The 21,534-nt window shown below is 41.1% G+C and overlaps 1 protein-coding gene across 2 annotated transcripts in view; it reads left to right on the top strand.

The window, feature by feature from the left end:
- The window catches only part of LOC115046311 (forkhead box protein J3-like), a 52,424-nt gene that overhangs the window by 8,251 nt on the left and 22,639 nt on the right, over positions 1-21,534 (top strand). For both annotated transcript variants that reach the window (XM_029506602.1, XM_029506601.1), the window contains exons 3-4: positions 15-490; positions 18,302-18,376. In XM_029506602.1, the coding sequence (XP_029362462.1) occupies positions 131-490; positions 18,302-18,376 (435 nt within the window). In that variant the 5' untranslated portion in view covers positions 15-130. The remainder of the gene's footprint in view (positions 1-14; positions 491-18,301; positions 18,377-21,534) is intronic.

Below are 21,534 nucleotides of genomic sequence, written 5' to 3'. Positions count from 1 at the left end.
TCCTGCTTTTCCAGACTTGAGCCAAGGCTGCTGCACAGCACCCATTCAGTGAGGCAAACGGGAGGTCCTGCATACGCCACGTCGCTGAGCCTCTCAACTTTCCCTTTTGACCCCTTGTCCTTCAAGGACCATGACCTCTGAGCTGGAGAGTAGCCTGACCTCAATGGACTGGCTCCCCCAGCTCAGCATGAGGGCAGCCATCCAAAAGGCAGACACAGGACACCATCACAGCCACCACCACGGGCACCATCAGCATGGCCACCACCACAGCCATGGGCCCGGCAAGAAGATCGTCCATCTGGATCCCGGAACGACGCTGGATCAAGAGGAAGTAGCACAGCACAGAGATGGTAAACCGCCCTACAGCTATGCTAGTCTCATCACCTTTGCCATCAACGGCTCACCACGCAAACGGATGACCCTCAGTGAGATCTACCAGTGGATCTGTGACAACTTCCCCTACTACCGAGAGGCAGGCAGTGGCTGGAAGGTAAGACATCAGAAATAAACCACTAAATAAACCAGATTTAGGGTCTTGCTCAAAGGACATGGAGGAAAAAAAAGCCCAGTGATTTTTTTTTTTTTTTTTTTAAAGTTAAAGTTAACATTAGTATACAATTCTACTGACAGAAGCATTTTTGGCTTCACCTGGTCTGTGGATCGACTGTTTTGATGCATGTTGGTGGAACTTGTTGGCCATTTTGATTGTACACTGATCATTGTAATGTGCTTTGATGACCACAAGATGACAGACACAAGTGTCCATGAATGATGTTCACAGGTCTAAGCTAAGCAAAATTAGGTATAACGGCGAAGGAAACCCAAAATGTAATATCCTTGTGTGAGGGTTTTAGGAGGACATAATACTGTTGGATCTGAAAGATCCAGGTGTTCTCCAGCTGTGATATGAGAATCTCACAGGGAGAGAAAATATTTTAGGATGTCAGTAGAATATGTGAATGCAAGTTCATTTTATTAAACAACACAGATGTTTTGAAATAGTTGTTTGTGCAGGAAGTGTAAATATGCCTTTTATTTATGTTTGTAATTCAATCTTTAAGGCTTGCAGAAAGCCTTATTTTTGTAATAGCTTCCACTGATATTCATTTTTATTCGATATTATCATATTTCTTTCTGTGGGCCCTGATTTCCTTTTAGCTGATTGGATCATGCTCTGGGTCTAGTTGGGTTGATTACATTTTGGACAAAGTCTATGTGTCTGTCTGTATTTTGTTCAGGTACTTTTAAACCAAACCCAATTTAAGTCTGGCGCAAAAGGGCAGCTGTACTTTTACATTTATATCCAAACTTGAAATAAAAGTACTGAAGTAATTGCTTTTGAAGAAGTAGTTTAAAATAAATAAAGGAGGTGACAAGTAAAAAAGGGGCAACTATTATGTCAGGGTTTCATTGTGCTCATCTTCATATTTAGGCAGCTACTCATAATGGTCCTGCTTTCCCACCCAACAAAAAGTGATTACAGAGCTCAGTGCAATCTTTGAGTTTATTAATAACTTACAAATGTTGAAAGCTAAACCCAGATTTGATAAGGGATTTAAAAGAAATCGGATTTGATACTTGGTTCAAATGTGATAAGACGCTATCAAACTCTAACCCCATTGCTTTGGCTCAAGATGCAAAAATCTGATCCCGCGGTTGCCTCAAAGAGCACAGAAACCTTTTAGTGAACCGGGAATGATTGACAGCTGGATTTCGTCTCATTCAGATGACATTATTGAATCCCTATGTAAATGTAGCTATGCAAATCCTGGTTAATATGAGCAGCAAGGTGGCTGCGTTATTGGAGACAAATGAATAGATCCCTATGGTTGTGTCTTGGGGATTCTCTACCTTATTAGCGAAGAAGAGGATGGATATAGTCCTTCCACTGACACATTGAAAAGACTGTCTGCAAACTATCAACCAATTCATCTCTCTGAGAGCAAGAACATTTTTCTTCTTCTCTCATTATTTCTCCCTCTTTCACTCTCTCTCTTCATCTCCCAAGCACTTGCACTCAACCACCACCACCACCCCTCCTCCTCTCTCCTTTACTCCCTTAGTCACTCACTCCTCTCCTATCTTCTTTTTTGCTTTTCACAGACCTGTGTTTGTTCTGTCTATAATCTTCAACACACTATTCCCTGAGTGGAGATGCACGCCAAAAATGGAGACAAAAAGGTTACGATCCAAGCCAGGTTGTGTTGGCAGAGCGTCTTACCTGCATGAAGAATTCAATCAATTCGTTTTCTGAGAGAGGATAGGGGTTATTTAGACCATTCATGCTTTCTTTCACTGCAGCTCATGGTTGCTTTTTCCTCCTGGTCTTATTTGAATGCCAGGATGTTTTAGTATCCTATAATTGCACTTCTAGATTCATTGATTTGTGTGTGCGGCTGCATTCTAGTAGCATCATTAAAGCACTATACTGATGGCATTGTGGTTTTATTTTTACATGTTCCAGCATTTGTCTCTGATATCAGTACAGGTTAGCAAGATGCATAAACCGATGAAGTCCTGCTTTTCACTTAGGCCAGAGGTACAGAACAATACACAGCAACAAAGTATTTAAACATATGATAGTGTTTGTAAAAGTAAAATTTTTAGACTGAACGCTGGGACCCTAAGATTTTTAACAATGGTCTCATTGAGTTTATCTTTTCTTCTACTGACAGCGGAATTTTGCACAGATTTGTTGATAAGAAATATTTCCATGATAACTGCCCTGAGTATGAACCAACATTTTTTGAAGCACGTCGTGTAACGAATTAGGCACCATGCAGTTTTTCAAGGTAGCGCATCTGTCACGTGTCTGAGCTACTCTCTGAGAAAAGGCTGCAGAGTTTTGATTCCTGGATGACCCAACTGAACACAGTGGGGCTTGTTTTATACCAGCCATGGCAGTCACAGAGAAAGTTACATAAGTCTGGTTCATTCCAGTTCAGGTGATTGCTGTCAGCTGTACACAGTAGGACACAGACACAGAGATTGTCTGGCTGCCATTTTTGTAGACATGGTTGGCTCGCACATGTACACGTTCATTGTACACACTTTGAAATTCTATTTTTTAAATGTGTAGACCCAAAGTGAACGGTTGAGCTTTCAAAATATGTCTCATACTTGGTCCGTGGTTTTGCTTCTTTCACCCTCCACCACACATACACGTGTACACACACACATCGCATAAGCTGGTACGCCATTCGGAGAGACTCCCACTCAGGTAGGCAGTGTACGTGAGCAGTCTGCTGATTACACACGGGAAGCTCAGCAGGAGAGGAGATGAGGGGGCGAGGGGGGGGGCATGGGGCGTCAGAGAGCAGAGGAGAGTTTTACAACCCAGCACACGCACTCCGTCTGCTCTGTATGATAATGCGAGAGTGCAGGAATGGCAGAGTTGAAACCAGGACATCACACACTCAGCACACACAGACACACACACACACACACACACACACACACAATCACATGTTCATCAGATTCCATCCTTAGAAATCACACTAATTCATAAACTGGTTGAAGACCACATGCTCACAGCATTTGAAAACACATGCACACACGCTTTCAAATGCTTTAAATGGCCCGTCTGGTTAGCTGTTATAATCGTGGCTCTTTCCAAGCTCAGGAGGCTTTTGTGTCTTAGGCCGGTATGAATATTGAGAGCTCTTTTCATCTGAGAAGTCATGATGAGAAGCTTCCTCCAGAGCAGCGGAGGAGCTTTGAAATCATTAACAAAACAAAGCAACATGGGGTGCTGATGGCGTCGTGGGTAGAGCACGCCCCGTAAACAGGAGGCTACCAGGTTCTTATTGGCAACGCTGGGTTGGTTTCCGCCGGTGTCATTTGCCACATTTCGTTTCCTGCACTCTCTCTCCCATTTCCTGTCACTTTTCAAGCTGTCCTATCAAATAAGGCCAAAAGTTGTGAAATTAAACCATGTAAGCCGTTTTTAAAGAAAAGCATAAACTGGAGTCCAATGCAAACAGTGTTGCATCAACCTGCAGCAGTGTAGCACTATTTGTACATCTGGACCAGCATTATCTATCCTACATTATCTTTTCCACCAGCCTCCCCGCTCTGTCTGTGTCCTGCACTCTGCGCTGCTCTAATTTCCAATGCCCTCTACAGTCCCTTCACACCCACGTGTCCCTCCACTTCAGGGTCCCCCTTTACCACAGCTCACAGCGCAGTCAGAGACCAAAGCCACTCAGGACCTTTTCTTTCCTGCCGTCTGTCTTTGTCTCTAATCACGTCAGTTTGTAACTGTGAGTCATCAGTAATGAAATCAGTTCTTACCGTTTTGAGGATTTCCAGTCAGGACTTTTCTCTAAGAACTGACCTTCAACACATCGCCTACAGTATTGTTTTCTTAATGTTTTATGTTTTGTCTTAATTAGGTTTCATTTTATGTAATTTCAGCATTTTGAAGTCTATTGTGTTCATTTTTTTCTGCTATCGTTTGTTTTCCACTGTTTTTATGTCTTACTGAAATGTTTTTGACCTCGGTGGACCTTTCCTTTTATTTTTACTGTATAAAGTTATGAGTTGATTAGTGGTTGGCATGTTACCGCCCAACCTGGAGTCTTAGGCCTTCCTGTTTGGAGTTTAACGTTCTCCCTGTCTGTGTGGGCTACACCTAGGTCCTCCCACAGTCCAAAGACATGCACAACAGTAGTGCTGTGAGATATTACTATATATATCGTAGTGCGATATAAAAATGTCTACCGTTCAATTTAATCCTCTATCGTTTATATCGTAATTTTAACGTGCAGGCTACTGTGTTAGCTCAGCTAATACAACTGCAGCAGCGCTACTGCTTTGAGGTAGCATTTTTATGTCACCCACAAGGACTCATCTACCGCACTGCTAGGGGAACATGGATGTAGACAAGATGGCAGAGAGCCCAGTGGAAACAGAACCAACAGAGCCCAACGAGGAATTGGTACCGAAAAGGGGGAACCAGAATTAAATTGTTTGGATTTGGTTTGGATTTAAAAAGTCAAACACTGACCAGACAACGGAAAGTCGTTATTAGCAACTCAAACCTGTCTAATCATTTCTATCACTTAAAGGCGAGGCATGAAGAACAGTACAGAGAAAGCGTTAAAATGCAACTAAACACTACCATTACCTCAAAACCACAGTGATGAAAAGAAAAAAAACACATCAAACAAGTATGTTTTATAAATAAAAGGCGAAAAGGTAAAACATTCATTTCATGTGCATGTATGTATAATTTTAAGAAAAAATACTATATTGGGATATTTATTGTTATTGGGATCAAAATTTTTTGTCCATAACGCACAGGTCAGTCAGTTTTACACTACTTACAACCTAAAAACATCCCATTTGACTCTGGGAGATTGGGGTCATTTTAAAGACCATTAATTAGTTTGATAACATGATAATGTACATATGAATCTGTATTCTTTTCTGCTCCATTCTGTTCACTGTGATTTTAATCATGCTAGATGCTGCTTAAATCATGTCTCAACATTATATTATTGAAATGACAGCTCTCGCATTATTTACCACTTGAGAAATACAGTCAAGACCTGTACCTTCACCAAATGGTTTTTTTACAGTCTGTGCTAACTAACCAGCTCCCTTGCGACCCCCGTTGCCTCAGGCTAGCGCCCATGCAGCCAGGCTAATTGCCTGCAAATTACCAAAGCCTAATGTGACGTTGTAAAGGACAGTGCAACCGCATTGGCCTTTGGCCTTTGGCTGAACACCACGCCACAGACAATCACCTGATATGAATCAGCACTGGGCCATTATTCTGGCTCCCATCCTCTCCTGTGTGCTCTGTGGGGGATCTGCGGCTGAGAACAGTGGAGGTTAGTGCACAGTGTCAAGTGTAGTTAGATGTTTGGAGAAAGGCTGTTGTCATTGGCTGCTGGAAGTTGTTATTTAGCTTGAGTTGAACTGAGGCTCCTGAGTTTATATCTGTGGTGAAAATTCAGACGTGATTCAGCTTTGAGACAGTCTACAGAAAATCTGGAGGAAACAATGTGCACTGTGTCTGTGCGTCTGAAAGGTATCCACATGTATGTGTTTCTGTGCTCTAGATGTTTTACATGTGGGCCCAGGGTTAGACTCATGGATGCAGCTGCCTTCTTACGTGTCTGTTTCTTTTTAACTCTGTTATCCATAGTCTGAAATTAGTGACTGTGAAAATGCCACAGCTGTTTGTTTTATTGAATCTCACCTCTTTGTTTTCCTCCTCTGCTGTATATGTCACTACATAAGATACACAGAACTGATACCAGCAATTCCAGTTTACATGTTGTGCAGACCATTTTGCTGTCCATTTTGTGCGCTTGTGTGTGTCTCAAGGTCAGTCTCCCTTGTGACATTGTGTTCGAAATATCTCATATATAATGCACACAGTATAGATTTCATTGAAGAAAAATCAAACTTGACTCAAAAATATTTCTCATTCTTTGCTATCAGAGCTGAACCAATCTAATTAACCTTTTGTAAATAGAAATTTGACAGAATGTAGTGTCTTAGTACATTTCTGTAAGTATCTAAAGGTATCCAAAATTTTAAATAAAAAGTAAAACTCGCATGATCACTTTGGTACACTAAATAATAAACTATGGTAAGGCAAAGCACTTTTATTTACAGGTAAAATATGAAGGTAGAAAACAGTTTATGGTGTTACAGGATCATAGATATTCTCAATCATGAATTTTTTTTTTTTTTTTTTTTTTTTTTTTAAATATGACTAAACCAAATTGTCAACAAGTGTAATGATTTTGTCCATAACACTACGTCTCACAACAGCCTTGTCGTGAAATAATTTTGCACACAGTATAAAAATGATGAAAGGATGACACATTGTCGTCATCTTTGGACTGACACTCTTCCACTAAATAAGTCAGACTTTCAGTTCTGCAACATAAAAGCATCTTGGGCTAATGTGAGCTTAAATACAGTACATGGCTTATGGAATAAAAAAATTAAAAAATATTTTTCAAATTAAATCTAATTAAACTTGTATGTGAAACACTGCTACAGCTTTTAATTACATACTAATCACTAATAGCAGTCTCAGTATTAAACTCTTAATTAAAAGCAAGGAATGTCTCTTGCTATCTCCTCGAGGTTTTGGCACCTATCCAGCAATGCGTTTCCCTCTCTAACCAGCCAGGCCTGTAGCACCCTCCATATGGCTAATAATAGGCTTAAGGCTGCTTTCTCTCAACTTTCTTTCTTTGGAATGCAACAATTATTCCACAGAATGAGCTTATTCACCAGTTTGTGGGTTTGTGCCCCACAAAGAAACACAGACCTGTCTTTCATCAAAGCCTAAATAACATCAGACCTTTTCAAAAAAGAAAAGAGATTTAATGAAGGTGGATTGTCTGCTCATGTGTGCATGCTGATTTGTGCCAGTGAAACCACTGTGGTGCTTTCAAAGTACGGCTAGTCACTCTGACACTAAAGTAATATTGACCCCGAGAAGAGTCTGAATCAAAGCAGATCTTGCCAGTGATTGACAGTTTTGAAAGGCTCATTGCGCTTAAAAAAAAGGGCGAAGAAAATGGAGGAACTATTGATCATAAACTTCAAGTTAATTTCAAATTGAAAAGATTTGACGGCTGGATTGGAGCGACAGAAACTCTCCTCAGCTGTTGAGCCTGTGTGTGTGCTCTGAACACTGTCACTGCAGTTAAATATATGAAGTATTACTGGGAGTAAACTGTCTCCCTCTCTTTGACTGAAGTGCAGCCACACCAGCACTTTCAGATCCATTTTTGTGGCAAAAAACACAGAGTGAAAAAACAGGCTGGATTTTAATCTGCCTTCTCTCTGGGAAGGAGAAAGAAGCTCAGGGGCAGCTTCGTCAGTCACTGAATGACAGTGGTTAAAACTCAGAACTCAAAATTCATTTGTTTCAACTTTTAGCTAAACTAAGGTAAACTACAACTCCTGTGGCATTTGACGTAATGCAACTAAAACTCATTTCGATATATCAACGCTTAGAGTGTAAGGGGCCCGTAACTGAGTTTTTTTTAAAAGGCTCAGTTCCTAGTTGATTAAAACTCTTGTTTTCAGATTTCAGCACCTTAGAGTGAGTGGGCTTTACCCTACCATCTGGCTATTCCATAGAGTTTGCAGACAACACAATGGTCATCGGTCTCATCCAGGGTGGTGATGGATCTGTGTATTGGCACGAGGTGGACCGACTGGTCGTCTGGTGTGGTCAGACCCCCCCTTAATCCGTTCAACACTGTGGAGATGTCAGTGAATATCAGGGTTCCTCCTAAAATCCACTGACATCAACTGTCAGACTGCAACAGACTATAAGGTCTGCAGAGAAGCTCACTGGGGCCGACCTTTACAGGTCCGGCCCGGTACCACCTCTGCAGACCCCTCACACCCCGACACAAACTGTTCAGGCTGCTTCCTTCTGGTATGCGCTGCAGAGCTCTGTTCGCCAAAACCACCCGATTTAAAAACAGTTTCTTCCCCCAGGCTGTCTCCCAGATCTCCCCATAAGCCCCCTGACAACCTCATGAACGTTTGCACATTACTGCACTATTGTACAATATTCCACTGCAAATACTTCTAATTCCAATGTGTGTGTATCTATATATATTCTGAGTCTGAGTAGTTACTCAGTTGAACAGCTCAACAAAAACTGGCTGTAAAGTGTGTCTTCATCTTGTTACGTAAAAATGAGAATAGAAAAAGGAGGCTGTCAAACATTACTGGGATGCACAGTACACCCTGAGCACTTACCCTCCTTCCCCTCCGTCCTCCGTCTCTGCTCATTCACCTCCTCTCCGGGAAAGCCGCTGACAGAAACTGTCACTTTGCGCCAGCGCTCTGGTCGACACAACCAGCAACAGGACGTGTTAGACCGCTTGCTGGCTTGCAACCTTCTTTGATCTCTGTGCTATATATTTAAAACACTCCATTAAAATAACAAATGATGGGATTTGTCTTTTAAAACCATTTTTGCCTTAAGAAATCTTACAGGGACAGGATAGCAGCTAGTTGCTGAAGAATTTCTCCAACCTTTTAGTATTTTTGGACAGTTATTACCAACCTAGACTTCTCAAAAGATGCATTTATGCTGAGAAAAAAATAGGCACTTTACTCTGGTCTTTGCTTTTTGGAGAATTTGAAAATTTTACCTTTTCAGGCCTCTGAGAACTATTTAACGAAAAAGAGACAAATCCATGTTTTGGTTGAACTACTCGTATACCATTTTTCTCACACTGGTAGGAATGGGCCCACTCAAGCCCTGCTGTTCCCGTTTGCTCCCCTTGGTGACATGCTGGAGATACACTGGTTTGCATAAACTGGAGTAATGCCGTGGACAGACTAAGGGGCCTTTCTCACTCGCATTCATTTGACAGAGATTGTTATACTGCTACAGCAGGGACGCCAACACATACGGGATCTGGAAAAACAACACATGTCCAGAAGAAAAGTGTTGACATTCAACAAGTTGTTTGTCATGAATGGCCCAGATGTCCAAGGTTATAAAATGTAGTTTAAGGGTATTAGAAACATATATATCTTGGTGATTGGTGAGTATTTAAACAAATTAACCTGCTCCACAAAGGAGTTGGCTTAGATCATACTTTAACAATGTGGCCCATTATGCAGTTTTAAGGCAGACTGTTTGGTCTTAAAACTGCAGTCTAACACTTCATGTTGTCTGTTTCTGGTTTGTTTTTTTTGTTTTTTTTGTTTGTTTTTTATTGGACAATAGCACAACTAACAACACTCTGTGATAAAAACATTACTTTTCCTGTCGTTGCTTCTCAATTTTAGCTGCATCACATCTAGAAGTTCTGCAATTTCCCCGTTGTGGGGCAAATAAACAAATATGAATTTGTAGCAGGAGATGTTCAGTTTGTCACAGCATTAAGCAAACACACATGCAGTATGGCTATACAACAGGCTGATATAGCAAAATACACACAGGAACACTTCAGTGACACTAGAGACGAAATGTACTAAAAACTGAGCCTTCCCTCTGGTTAGAATCACAGCGTGCTGTATTCTGAGCGGGACCAGTGCCGGTTGAGAGTACGCTGTCAAGCAGGACCACAACAGTTCTAACTGGCTTTGAGGATGAATTTGAAACACTTGGTCTGGTAGCTTGTTGAATTTCTGAACCCAGGTCTGTGGAAATTCAACATTAGACAACCTCTAGCAAAGGTCTATAAGTAAACAGCTCTGTTTTTTTTAGTATCACAAGCCAAAGAGGTGTGACACCGCTGGTTTGGGGCATATTTTACTCCAGCAGGGCCGGCTGGTTGGAATAAAAGACCACGTTTACTGTTTTGGAGCTTCTCCCTTACTGGATCCCCAGAGACAACAGCAACCCTTCTTTTACCTCTTTTGAGATGATGCACACACATAAATATATTTATTTCTGCAGTCACACCAGAGTCCCAAAACTTTTGCAAACCTGCACCCGCAAAGCTCAGTGCTGGGATCGAGTCTCCCTGATCCATTAATAAAAGTTCTGTGACCTCACGTGGTTAAACACACAGGCCACAATTTGCAGGGCTGTGACAATGTTTGTACCTCTGCCAGAGAAAAAATCTGATTGTATTTCCAAAGCACTTGCAGGATGGCTGGTCTGACATTATCTGCTGTTTGAATACTGTCTTGTCTCATTTAGATACGCAAAGCACTCGCTCAGGCCGCTCCCACTTATTGTCGATGTAATGTGGTACAAACATAAACCATTTTTTTGGTAATAATAATCTGTCCACATACGCAAAATAACTGCCCGTTGCTCTCAGTCAACTCAATCCTCAGCTCTCATCAGACAGCCTATGTTTATTTTGTAAGTCTGCCTGATACAATTGTTGAATCAAGCAGTTGCTGAGCGTTCACACAGTCAGCATAGGCAGCCATGCCAATCAGCCCCGCGCCAGCTCGCTGAATCTATAACCATGCTCAGCTTCAAACTATCTGATGTCCTGGAACACAGTTTTCACCTCTAACTGGGTTATGGCCAGTTTGTCCTCCCATTTTCCTGTTGTGTTCTTGGGAAAGTATCTGTCAACAGGCACAGCAGCTGTCAGTGTGTTTCCTCAGAGAATATGTGCCTGGCTTGCAGCTGTCAAAGACTTTTTTGGAACCTTTTACAAGCAAAAAAGCCACTGACGACGATATTCTTACTCTCTGATCACAACTTTTTTCCCTTAAATGTCCAGCTTAAGCTTAACTGCATCACTGTCTGCTGTCTGCGTCTCATCAAAATGATGAGACGCAGACACTTTGACACTTGCGTGTCAAAGTTTGCATTAAAGATGGCTGGCAGCTGATTAGGCTTTGTGCTATTATCTGATTCAGATGTTAAAAGTACTGCACATCCACTTTTATTCCCCATTTTGTCAGAATTTTTATTGTCAGCCTCTGCCTGAATGTTTTTAGTAAATCATATTGATATATTCCTTTTCAAACTTTTTCAAACCTTTTTTATGGTTACTCAACACCTGACCCATGCAGGACTCTCAGTGGTCCCTTTTCTCTCTTTCTCTCCGTCAAATTTATCTTTGAGCACACCCTGGCAAATGTGTACTATGAAATGTGCATACACACACATTCACACTGACGTGTGTACATAGCTGTTCACAGTGACACGCACACATGCACACTAGTGCAGGTGCATGCACAAGCAAAACTGAAATACCAAGCTGCCTACGCTTACACAAACACACACAAGTGCATAAACACACTGCACAGTCTCATACACACACCTTGAATCTTATAGATGACTTGTGTGAAGTACTTCAGTGAGGGAGTGAAGAAGGCGGGGGAAGGGTCCATCAAATGAAATGAATATGTATTAGATGGGGTTTGAAGTAGTGACATGTATTCAACCCCGTATTCTCACAGTGTCTGTCACTCCGTCACCATCAGGGTATAATAAGGTGTCGCACTGATGCTCAGAACCCAGGGGATTTTCACATCTAACACACCTGTCCGTATGTGTGCGTACCTCCACACTCCCTCTTCCAGTCAACTGCAGCGCTTTATTTCTCTGTGCCTCTTCCACCCTCCCACCTCCCCGCTCCTTCTCCTCTGCCTTACCTTCAAACTTTACCACATTTTACCCTCCCTTTACACCCTGTATGGATTCATCATCATCATCATCATCTTCTTCTAACGTTTATCTATTTCCGGGTCGTGGTGGGTGCTGGAGCAAATCCCAACTCACATTGGGTGAGGGCAAATTTTCTCCATCTCTGTCTTCTCCAAATATCACCTCCTGTTATTTCTTCCTCCCGTTTCTTTTTTTCTCTCTGTTTCTCTATCTCCCATTCTGTCTGGGTGCACAAGGATTTCCTCTGTGACACCACAATAGATTCATCCTGAAGGGCATGGGAGAGACTCTCCTGAATACTGCTGCGTGGGTGCACATTTGTACTCTGTGGACTCTCTATAGGTTAATGCCCAGGCCAGCAAACCTTTTGCCTCCTGACCTCTATGTCCCTGCACACACATGCACACACACACACACACACACACACACACAGACAGCAACAGGAACCACAGCAATGAAGGGACTCTTTCTTATTTTATATGGATATTCGCATATATACGTTGAGTGCCAAGTCAATTGGTGAATTTAATTTGAAACAATAACCCAAGATGAACATTTAAGCGCCCGAACTTCACTTCAAGATAATTTTTCTTCCATTAGTATATTTATCAGTGGAAAACTTTGCATGGTGGTTGATAGAGCTGCATGAGCTGCAACGTAATCCATTTTATGATAATTTTGAAATTATTGTTCAGTTTGATTGTTACAATATGATTTCAGTTGGAAAGATGTTGATTTTTGTCTGCAACAAAATACCATGATGATACAGTTTTTCTTGGGCCTTGAACCAGTCACGCGTTTTCCCTTGTGTGTAAAATGTGATTTGACCAATCTCTTCACTCTTCACTTCTTTGCAGCTCCTGCAATTTGAATATTACACTTGGCCCGGATTTAGCATTTATGTTGATTAATGGTGCAGTCCTAAAATTTGAGCATAATTTGCATTTAAATGGCAGTTATTCCATCAGTAGCACAGTGTAGTCATTTCAAACTTTTTTTAACTCCATATTATGAAGCTGCTATTAATGAAGCCCTCGCTGAGTTTTCATTTTAAAAGTCTTCCAGGTTAAAGAATTGGATAAAGAGCAGAATTGTGACATTCTGAAAATGTCATCACATCTGGGAGAGCTTCATTGTGAAACAGGTGAAGGAAATGTTGAGTTGCATTACAGGAGCTGAACTAAATAATTAACCTTCGTGTAACAGCTGAGGAAACCAGAAAGTATAAAAGCTTAAAGTTTATGTTTATCTCAAAGATGTGGCTTGATTAGTTGAAGTTGACTTTCTTTCTTACATTTTTATGCACATAGGTTTGTTCTTCTGAACCGGATAATGTCTGTCAGTAACATCGGATGAATCATCTAAGTGTTGGCGTGCTCTGTCTGTGCAGAAAAATAAATGACACTCTTGTTTCTGCTGAATTCTCCACACTAGTCAGGTTTTATGTTTTCAGTGCGTCTTCCTTCACCAACCAACCACTTCAGTCTAATCATTGTTTACTTAAGAAGGGACAAGTGCTGCTGCTTCGCTTGTGAAACATTAGTTTTTAAAAGAGTTTCATTCAGTCTAGAGGAAATGCCATCTTATTTTGCCCCTTTGTATTTCACTCAACTGCCACGACCCAAATCTACCAAACCTACTCCCTTACGTAACTTCAGTCTTCTCTGTCTGACCTGTTTCTTTGACAGGTCTACACACACAAACGCACATACAACCACAACCACCCTGCTATAACCAGAATATCATTCCCTTCTGGTTTTGTAAACCTGCATGTGCTGTAATCTCTTCAGTCACTTCTGCAGAATTTAAATGGCGCCATTCAATCTTTGATCACTTTCTCAGCATGACACACACACACACACACACACACACACACACACACACACACACACACAGTCTTTTCTCTACACCCAAAAGCATGTTTCTAAAACCTGACTTTTTGTCACACATCACATTATATCACCTTGCATTTTGTCAAAAGGTTCATCCATGCTTATCAAGCCTGCCTTATATAACTAACCTCCTCAAGTCCAGGATGCTGCAGCCTATGTTAAGCAGCAGGAGCAACAGCAGCACTTCCTAGCCCACACACGCAAACAGTATACACAATGTCTCTGTGCGCACAGCAAAACTTGTATACATATCTAATAATACCAACTGTTTCTCTATGCCATTGCTTTTAATATCTGGTCTCAAAACACTTCTCTGACTGTATGATGAACAGGAGAAGGTGCATTGTGTTCTTCTCTCCAAATGATGTATACAGTGTGTTTATACATAGACATTCTTACTTATACAAAACAGAATCATTTTCTGACATATTGTCCTGAGCCACCCTTCTGTGTGGTGACATAATAAAATCAATTTCCCAGGATCTGTTGTCAATCACATATTTCAATTTTTGCATATGAAATAATGAGATTTAATCATAGCCCAATACAGTATCCCAAACCGTCAGATTCTTTTGAATATTTTGAATCTTTTACTTTTTCCGTCTTTCTTTTACTGGCTTTCAAACTTCTGAGGGTATCGCATATTCAGATTTATTTCAATCTTACTCCATCTGATCTGAATGTTGTGTAATTTCTATTTCTATTCTTTTGTAATTGCTAAAGTATCCTTCGAATATGCACAAACACACAGTCACATGTGATATTTGGCTGTGTGTGATCATCTACTGGGCAGAATGGCATGACCTCGGCGCTGCCCAATAGGCTCATTACCTGAGCAGAGAGAGGAGTGGGTGGAAAGACGACACAGCACTGAATCTCAGTATCTCATCCAGCTCCACTAATCAGCACTTTCATTGATGATGGCCATTTCCATTCTGTGAGAGAAATAATTCTCTCTATAGCAGGCACTCGTATGTTCACATGTCCAATATGGTGTATGTTCGCCAAAGAGTCTCCTTATCTCACATGCACAGTTTCCCTCCTGAACAAGCATGTCCTTGCAACTTCACTGAGGGATAAAATTGCAGTAATTCTTTATGTCCAGCTTTTTTTCATTTCATTTCATTCACCACAAAGTAGCTTTTATGTGTTACTGACCTTTTAGGAGTGTGTGGGCACCGTGTGTGTGTGTGTGTGTGTGTGTGAGAGAGAGAGTGAGAGTGAGAGAGTGTTTCCATGTGTAAGTTGTGTATGAACTTGAGGAATTCCTGTAGTACATGTTAGAAATAAAATGGGATTGATGATCAAAGTAGAAATGATCAACCCATGTTTTCAATCTAAATGGAGATGGAGGGATAAAGATGTATTTATGTGAGGTAATTTTTACAGAGTGGAGGACAAAATCTAATATTACTACATTTATGACTGTACAACTTGAAATCAACATGTATTGTTGTAATGCTGACACCATTTTGTGGGTGACAGTATGGACTTTGACAGTAGGAATACCATGAAAAGATGATTTTTTTTTTATGGTATTTTTTGGTTTTAATTTAAATTAAGGTCCAGTGTGGTCAGTGCGCCACTTTGCTGTAGACTGAAATAACTCAGCATCTATTGACGTTTAGTATGGAATTTCCATAACATTTGCTGAAGACATTCATGGTCTCTTCAGCTCTACTAATGTTTCAGGATCTTGATGTTTTGCACTCTGGTAATTGGAACATACACTACAGGAATAAAAAAAATAATACACGGTGAAAACACAACAGGACTGTAATTATGTTAGCAATATTTATAGTGGTCGAAATTTTCTAATGCTGTCTCTCTTTCTTATGTGGAATGTCTGAGAAGTAATCTTCCAAAATGTGTTTTAATTATACCACAATAATAACACTAACTACCAACATCCTAAAAAAAAAAAAAGTTTTTCCATTCAAAAGATGCTTTTTTCAGTACACTGGTATAACAAGCTGTGTATGTTATATAGGCTGTTAGTTTCCATGAATGTGGTCCACAGATCATAACAAAGTCACTCATGATTCCTAAACTGTCCCCAGAACAAAATTAATTTGTTGCAAGGGGGACAGTTTAAGACTCCCCACTGCAGGGAAAATTATGAGCAAACTGGATGACTTGAACAAATTTAGGCCAAAAGCTTTGCAACATCTGCATTTGTAACATTTTGTTACATTGCTCAGACCCAACAGAAAACACACATTACACACATGAAAGTGCCAGAGTATGCACAGTCTGAAATATGAGTTCCTGCAGATATTGCAGGTAGTGTGAACAAACCGTGTGCATAATAAAGAGTTTTAAAGAAGCAACAGTGGGTGGAGGTTAGCAGTTGGACGGGCTTGCTGCTGAAGTGACGTGCGTACTCTGTTCACGATCCAGCGCCACCTCCCGTAGGAAAGTTTTTGGAACAGATGGTTGCCTTTGTGTGCCGGGGTGGCGGTGGCCCTCCTTGACTTTTTCATCACCTGACTGCCACACGTCTCTTCTTGACGGACGGCCACAAACAGCCAGTGATCTGCTAAGGAGAGCAGCTGAAAACCAGCAGAGCTTCTCTGGAGGAGGTGCAGGGCGAGGCAGAGGTGGACCAGGCTGTTATGGTATGCTGGAGACAGTCAAACAAGGTGGTTGTTGCAGGAGAAAGAAAATCAGTGATGAGCAGTGGGAACGCGGGAGAAGAGAGGGGAAAAATTCCTCCCATCCCTCTGTCTTATTCCCTCCTCCTCCCCAGTGGTATTAATTAACAGCAGCAGATCAGTGGAGAAGGAGCCTGAGGAGAGAATAGGTTCATGTCAGGTTAGCCTACGCTGTTGTGGGCTCGCTCTCTCTCGCTCTCTCTTGCTCTCTCCCTCTCTACCTCTTTCTCTATCTTTCTATCTCCCTCCCAACCTCCTCACATGTAAACACACACAAAGTATGTATACACACTATAACAGATGTTACAAATTGCAGAAATGTCAGGTTCCTCTTCAATAGACAGAACAAAATTCATTACATGCTTCAAAAATATTGCAGCAGAAATTTAGCACCCGTTTTAAGCTCGAACTTCATCAACTCTCACTTCATGTTTAACAAAAACACTTTCAACCCGGAACCAACCCGACACCAACAAACGCCCTTGTCCTCCTCACCGTTGTGACACCGAGTTGTCCCAACATAAATGCATTGAAGCCACTTTTTCAACCGTCTTTCTCGGTTAGAACAGATTCACCTAACTTTTCATCAATGCAATCCAACATCTGCAGCGTAATGGCTCACATTACACTCTTGTGTAACCGTGACCTTAGGCGTCGTCTTTACTCCACATTGTAAGCAGTCAAAACTGGGAGACTGCTCTTCTTTCAAGTGCCCGCACTTCTGGTCCAGGCAGCGGTCTGGACCCAGACTTGTTGAAGTCCTTGTGAGGCTTCAGCAGATGGAGCAGAGGTGATAGTACCCAGACACAGGATGTGAGTGAGCAGTTGACACGATGTAGATTTGCCCCCAAGCAAATACTACCACTGCCACGACTGCTGTTTGTGTCTACACGTCTTCAGTCTCCTAGTGTTCTACACAGGTTGAGAACACCTGTGAACAGATTTTCCCTTTTCAAGCTAAATGTAGCCAGTATTTCCACCAAAAAGGAAGATGCATGTGTGGAGTAGGGTTGGGTAATATGAGGGGATACACCTTCTGTGGTACAAGTATATCTACTACCATTTATTCTGTGTCTTCTATGCCTTAATAAGTAGGAAGTGATCTTGTGAATCCAGCTGCATGGTAAAATGATTTGTGCAGCAGGACAGCTAACCATGATCTTGCATGAAGTAAGAGCAGCACTCGGTGGAAAAAATGCCCGTCTAAACTGGTTCATATTTAGAAGAAGGAGACGAGAAAAATGGAAAAGTAGAATTCAGTTCTAAATGCAGGTGGCTCCCTAACTGAGAACTTGCTGCTGATTTCTGTTTCATTTAACATAATTTCTAAGAGGAATTTAAACATTGACTGTTGAAGTTATTGTTGTATATTATGGCATACATCATGATAGAAGATGGTTACATTGCCTGTTTGCCTACTTTGACTTGTACATTCATTCTGTGACTGCTCAGCGGGTCCTGCCTCAGGTTATGAACCACTGCTGAATTGACAGAGTATCCATTAATATGTGAAAACCACAGACTAGGGCCAGTATCAGCTGACTGTACAGTAAAGGGGTTGAAATGTAACTAACTACTCAAATTTAATGGATTTAATTAATTTAACTATTTTTCTCCACTGCCTTTTCTTTCCCGTCCTCTCTCCATCTGTCTGTTACTCCCTGCAGAATTCTATACGACACAACCTGTCCTTGAACAAGTGTTTTCTCAAAGTGCCTCGCTCCAAAGACGACCCTGGAAAAGTAAGTATTTGCCGAACAATGTAATGCGACTGAAAAGCTCAGCTTGAATTATGGTGTGACACACAATGAAAATGCAAACCCATTTCAGCAAGCTTACAAATAAGGCAGAGGCTACTGTGGTTCCTTTTCACGTGTTTAGTTGCCCTTGTGCAAATGTGTGCACACATTTGTATATAAGTGCACCCAGAGATGCCTGTACTCACTTGTTCCCTTTCTTTGTCTCTCTCTCTCTCTCTCTCTCTCTCTCTCTCTCTCTCTCTCTCTCTCTCACTCACACACACACACACACACACACACACACACACACACAAACAAACACATGCACACACAGTGTCTGCACTTAAAAGCAATTTGTAGCTCCATAACTGGCTGTGCTGAATGCCTAATGCTGCTTTCTCTGTTTTCTGCGGCTCTTCCGATATTGATTCTGCCAAGTAATAATGTGGTACAGGGAGTAATGAATAATAAGTATATGTAGGTACACTCCTTCAGATACGAGGCCATTCACACATCTGTTATGGTTTATTAGGCTCTGTTTCTCTCTCACACATACAATCAGAGGAAGCGTTGGATATGTTTCACCACTTTGGCTGCTGTGGTTCTGGGGCAGAGTTGCCACAGCCACTTCAGCTGCACCAGTTTGATAACAACAACTTGTCAAATCCTTGTTAGTACTGAATCCGAGGAAGGGCTCCGATAGCGAAACTATATAATTACAGTTGATCACTGGAGCTTGTCCCGACAAGATTTTTTAATAAAAGCTCAAATGTCTTGCAGTTCAGCTCATTGTGGGGTTAATGTGAGATGCAGTCCAGCAATTTCACAGAAACTGACAAGCCCAAACTTTACATTGAGCTTTTCCAACTCTGCTCATTTTATTTTGGGTGGGGGTGTCTCCAGGCTGCATGGGCTTTGGAGCCATTGAAAAATGAATTAGGGGGAAGAAGGTTTAAATAATTCAAGCAAAATCGTTGAGCTTGAGTGGAGGCCCATACTCTGCAAAGACACAAAGAGAGCGTGCCCCCCCTCCCCCCTCCACCCCTCCACCCTCCGATTAGCCTGACTTGGACCTGACCAGAACCTTAATTCACACCATGGATCGAAGTGGTCGATACCTCGGCATGCAGGGAGGTCATGTGTGTGTGAAGAAGTTGAATGTACATGCTCTGTTTCAAGCCATAGTGAGAGTGGACAAGCTAAATCATGCATGTGTTAACGTTAATTGGCTGTGTACTGCTCAGTCATGTGGGACTGAGAGACAGGGGGAGGAGGAGAGACAAGGATGGGGGGAGGTGGGGAGCGAGCTGTGTTTGTGTGTGTGTGTGTGTGTGTGTGTGGCCTAGATGAACTTCCTGAATTCAGTCTGCAGCTTTGGACCTTCTTGGGAGGAAAGAGGAAAAATGAAAGAGAGAAAAAAAGCAGACCAGGAGGAAATCAAGGACCTAAAAGCAATTGATTTCCTCCTCTCTCATTGTATGTGTTTATTTTGGAGGCTGCTGTGTTTTAATGTTGTGTATCAAAAGGATTTCAGTGGATTTTCTGGGGAAAGAAAGTCAGAGCATGCACCAGAGGAAAACTAAACCTAGAGAAAGCTGATTGGATACAGAGCTGGAATAACAACAGATACACTGGATACCAGGGAGATACATCCATTGCACTTTTTTTCTGTTTGCTGACATTTGGTTCTCCCTATTAGGGAAGCTGACACAAGAGAAAAAACAAAATAATGCTATTGTACTTGAGCACCAGATAGAAGTGGTGAATTTAATGCCTTCCTTCAGTTTAACATATAAAGAACAGTGGAGAAGGTGAGGTTGTAAAATTATACTTAATTAATGCAGCTCAGTTTAACAATTTAATGATGAAGTGGTTTCTAATACAAATGCATTACATCATCATCATCAATCATCTCACAGTTTTCTCAGGAAACTGAAGTTTTAAATCTTTTCTATTAGAGTTTTGTATACACTGCTTTTATGCAAAGCTAGATTAAAAAGTTTTCCAGTGCAAACTGGATCGAAAAATGTTTCGACTTTTGATTCATGGGAGAAGGTTGTGAGGGAAAGAACGAGTTGAAACTAGGTGGAAGACAGTTCTTTAAACCCTTGGCTGTGGAACCTTTGAGAGACCTGACACTTGGTGGAAGAGTAAATAGGGTCCATATGTGGGAATTACAAAACTATGATGAATGAAATAATAAAATAATAAAATAATACTATGGTACTATGGTACGTACTCAAAGACAGATATATATTTCAACATTTTTGTAAAGAAGGATCAATAAATGTTGTTATATTGTCCAGTTCATTGCTCTTGCTGCTCTTGTTAAAATAGTTTGAATTTAGTTTCATATGTGGAGATTAGTAATACTTAAGTTTTAAATTCATTGCCTCGTTTTTATTTCCTTCAAGTGTTTTGCTTATAGCTGGCAGTTGATCCTAAATCCTAAAATGTTCTAAAAATCTGACTGATTTGTGACCAAAGTAGTTTCCCCCCAGAGGATTAATAAAAATGTCGAAGGAGATGCAAAGTAGTTGATTCATTGAATCACCAAATTTAAGGAAATTATTTATCTTGGAAAACATTTATCATTTGCAGTCACCTTCCAAAAATGGATTATAGGTTAAAAACAAGTTTATTTACTGATAAGAAATGATCCAATGCTGTAGCTCTGCTCAACAATACAAGTTAGAGATCGGACTTAGCCCACACCACCCAAAGCAGTACAAACCAGCATCTCTAACACACATAACACAACAATCGAATCCAGGGCTGGGTGTTTCTCTTATGATGTCGACCAGTGTGCTTGATTCTTGTGGTACATTTTTGTGTTTTTCTCCCGTCGTGTTTCAGTTCTTGTTTAAAGTGATTTTTAGGACTTACGCTTATTTATGAACTTATTTAACAAAAAAAAAAAAAGAAAAGGAAAATCAAACCTTATGACACAATCACACTAGCCTCTGTCAATAAGTTGATGTGCTGAATACTGAATAGTTACTTATACAACATAGAATAAGTACAAGCTCAGACCACAACCACTTTCACACTCATTTTGATCTTGATGACTCAACCAGAGTTTTGTGCCTGTATCTTGAACAGATGTTGGCATGTTGTTGTATGTTGCATATAAACTGGCGCAACAATCAGAAAGCATCGGA

The sequence above is a fragment of the Echeneis naucrates genome, chromosome 7 (genome assembly GCF_900963305.1).
Source record: "Echeneis naucrates chromosome 7, fEcheNa1.1, whole genome shotgun sequence".
Classification (NCBI taxonomy): Eukaryota; Metazoa; Chordata; class Actinopteri; order Carangiformes; family Echeneidae; genus Echeneis; species Echeneis naucrates.
This window is presented reverse-complemented; position numbering and strand designations above follow the sequence as displayed.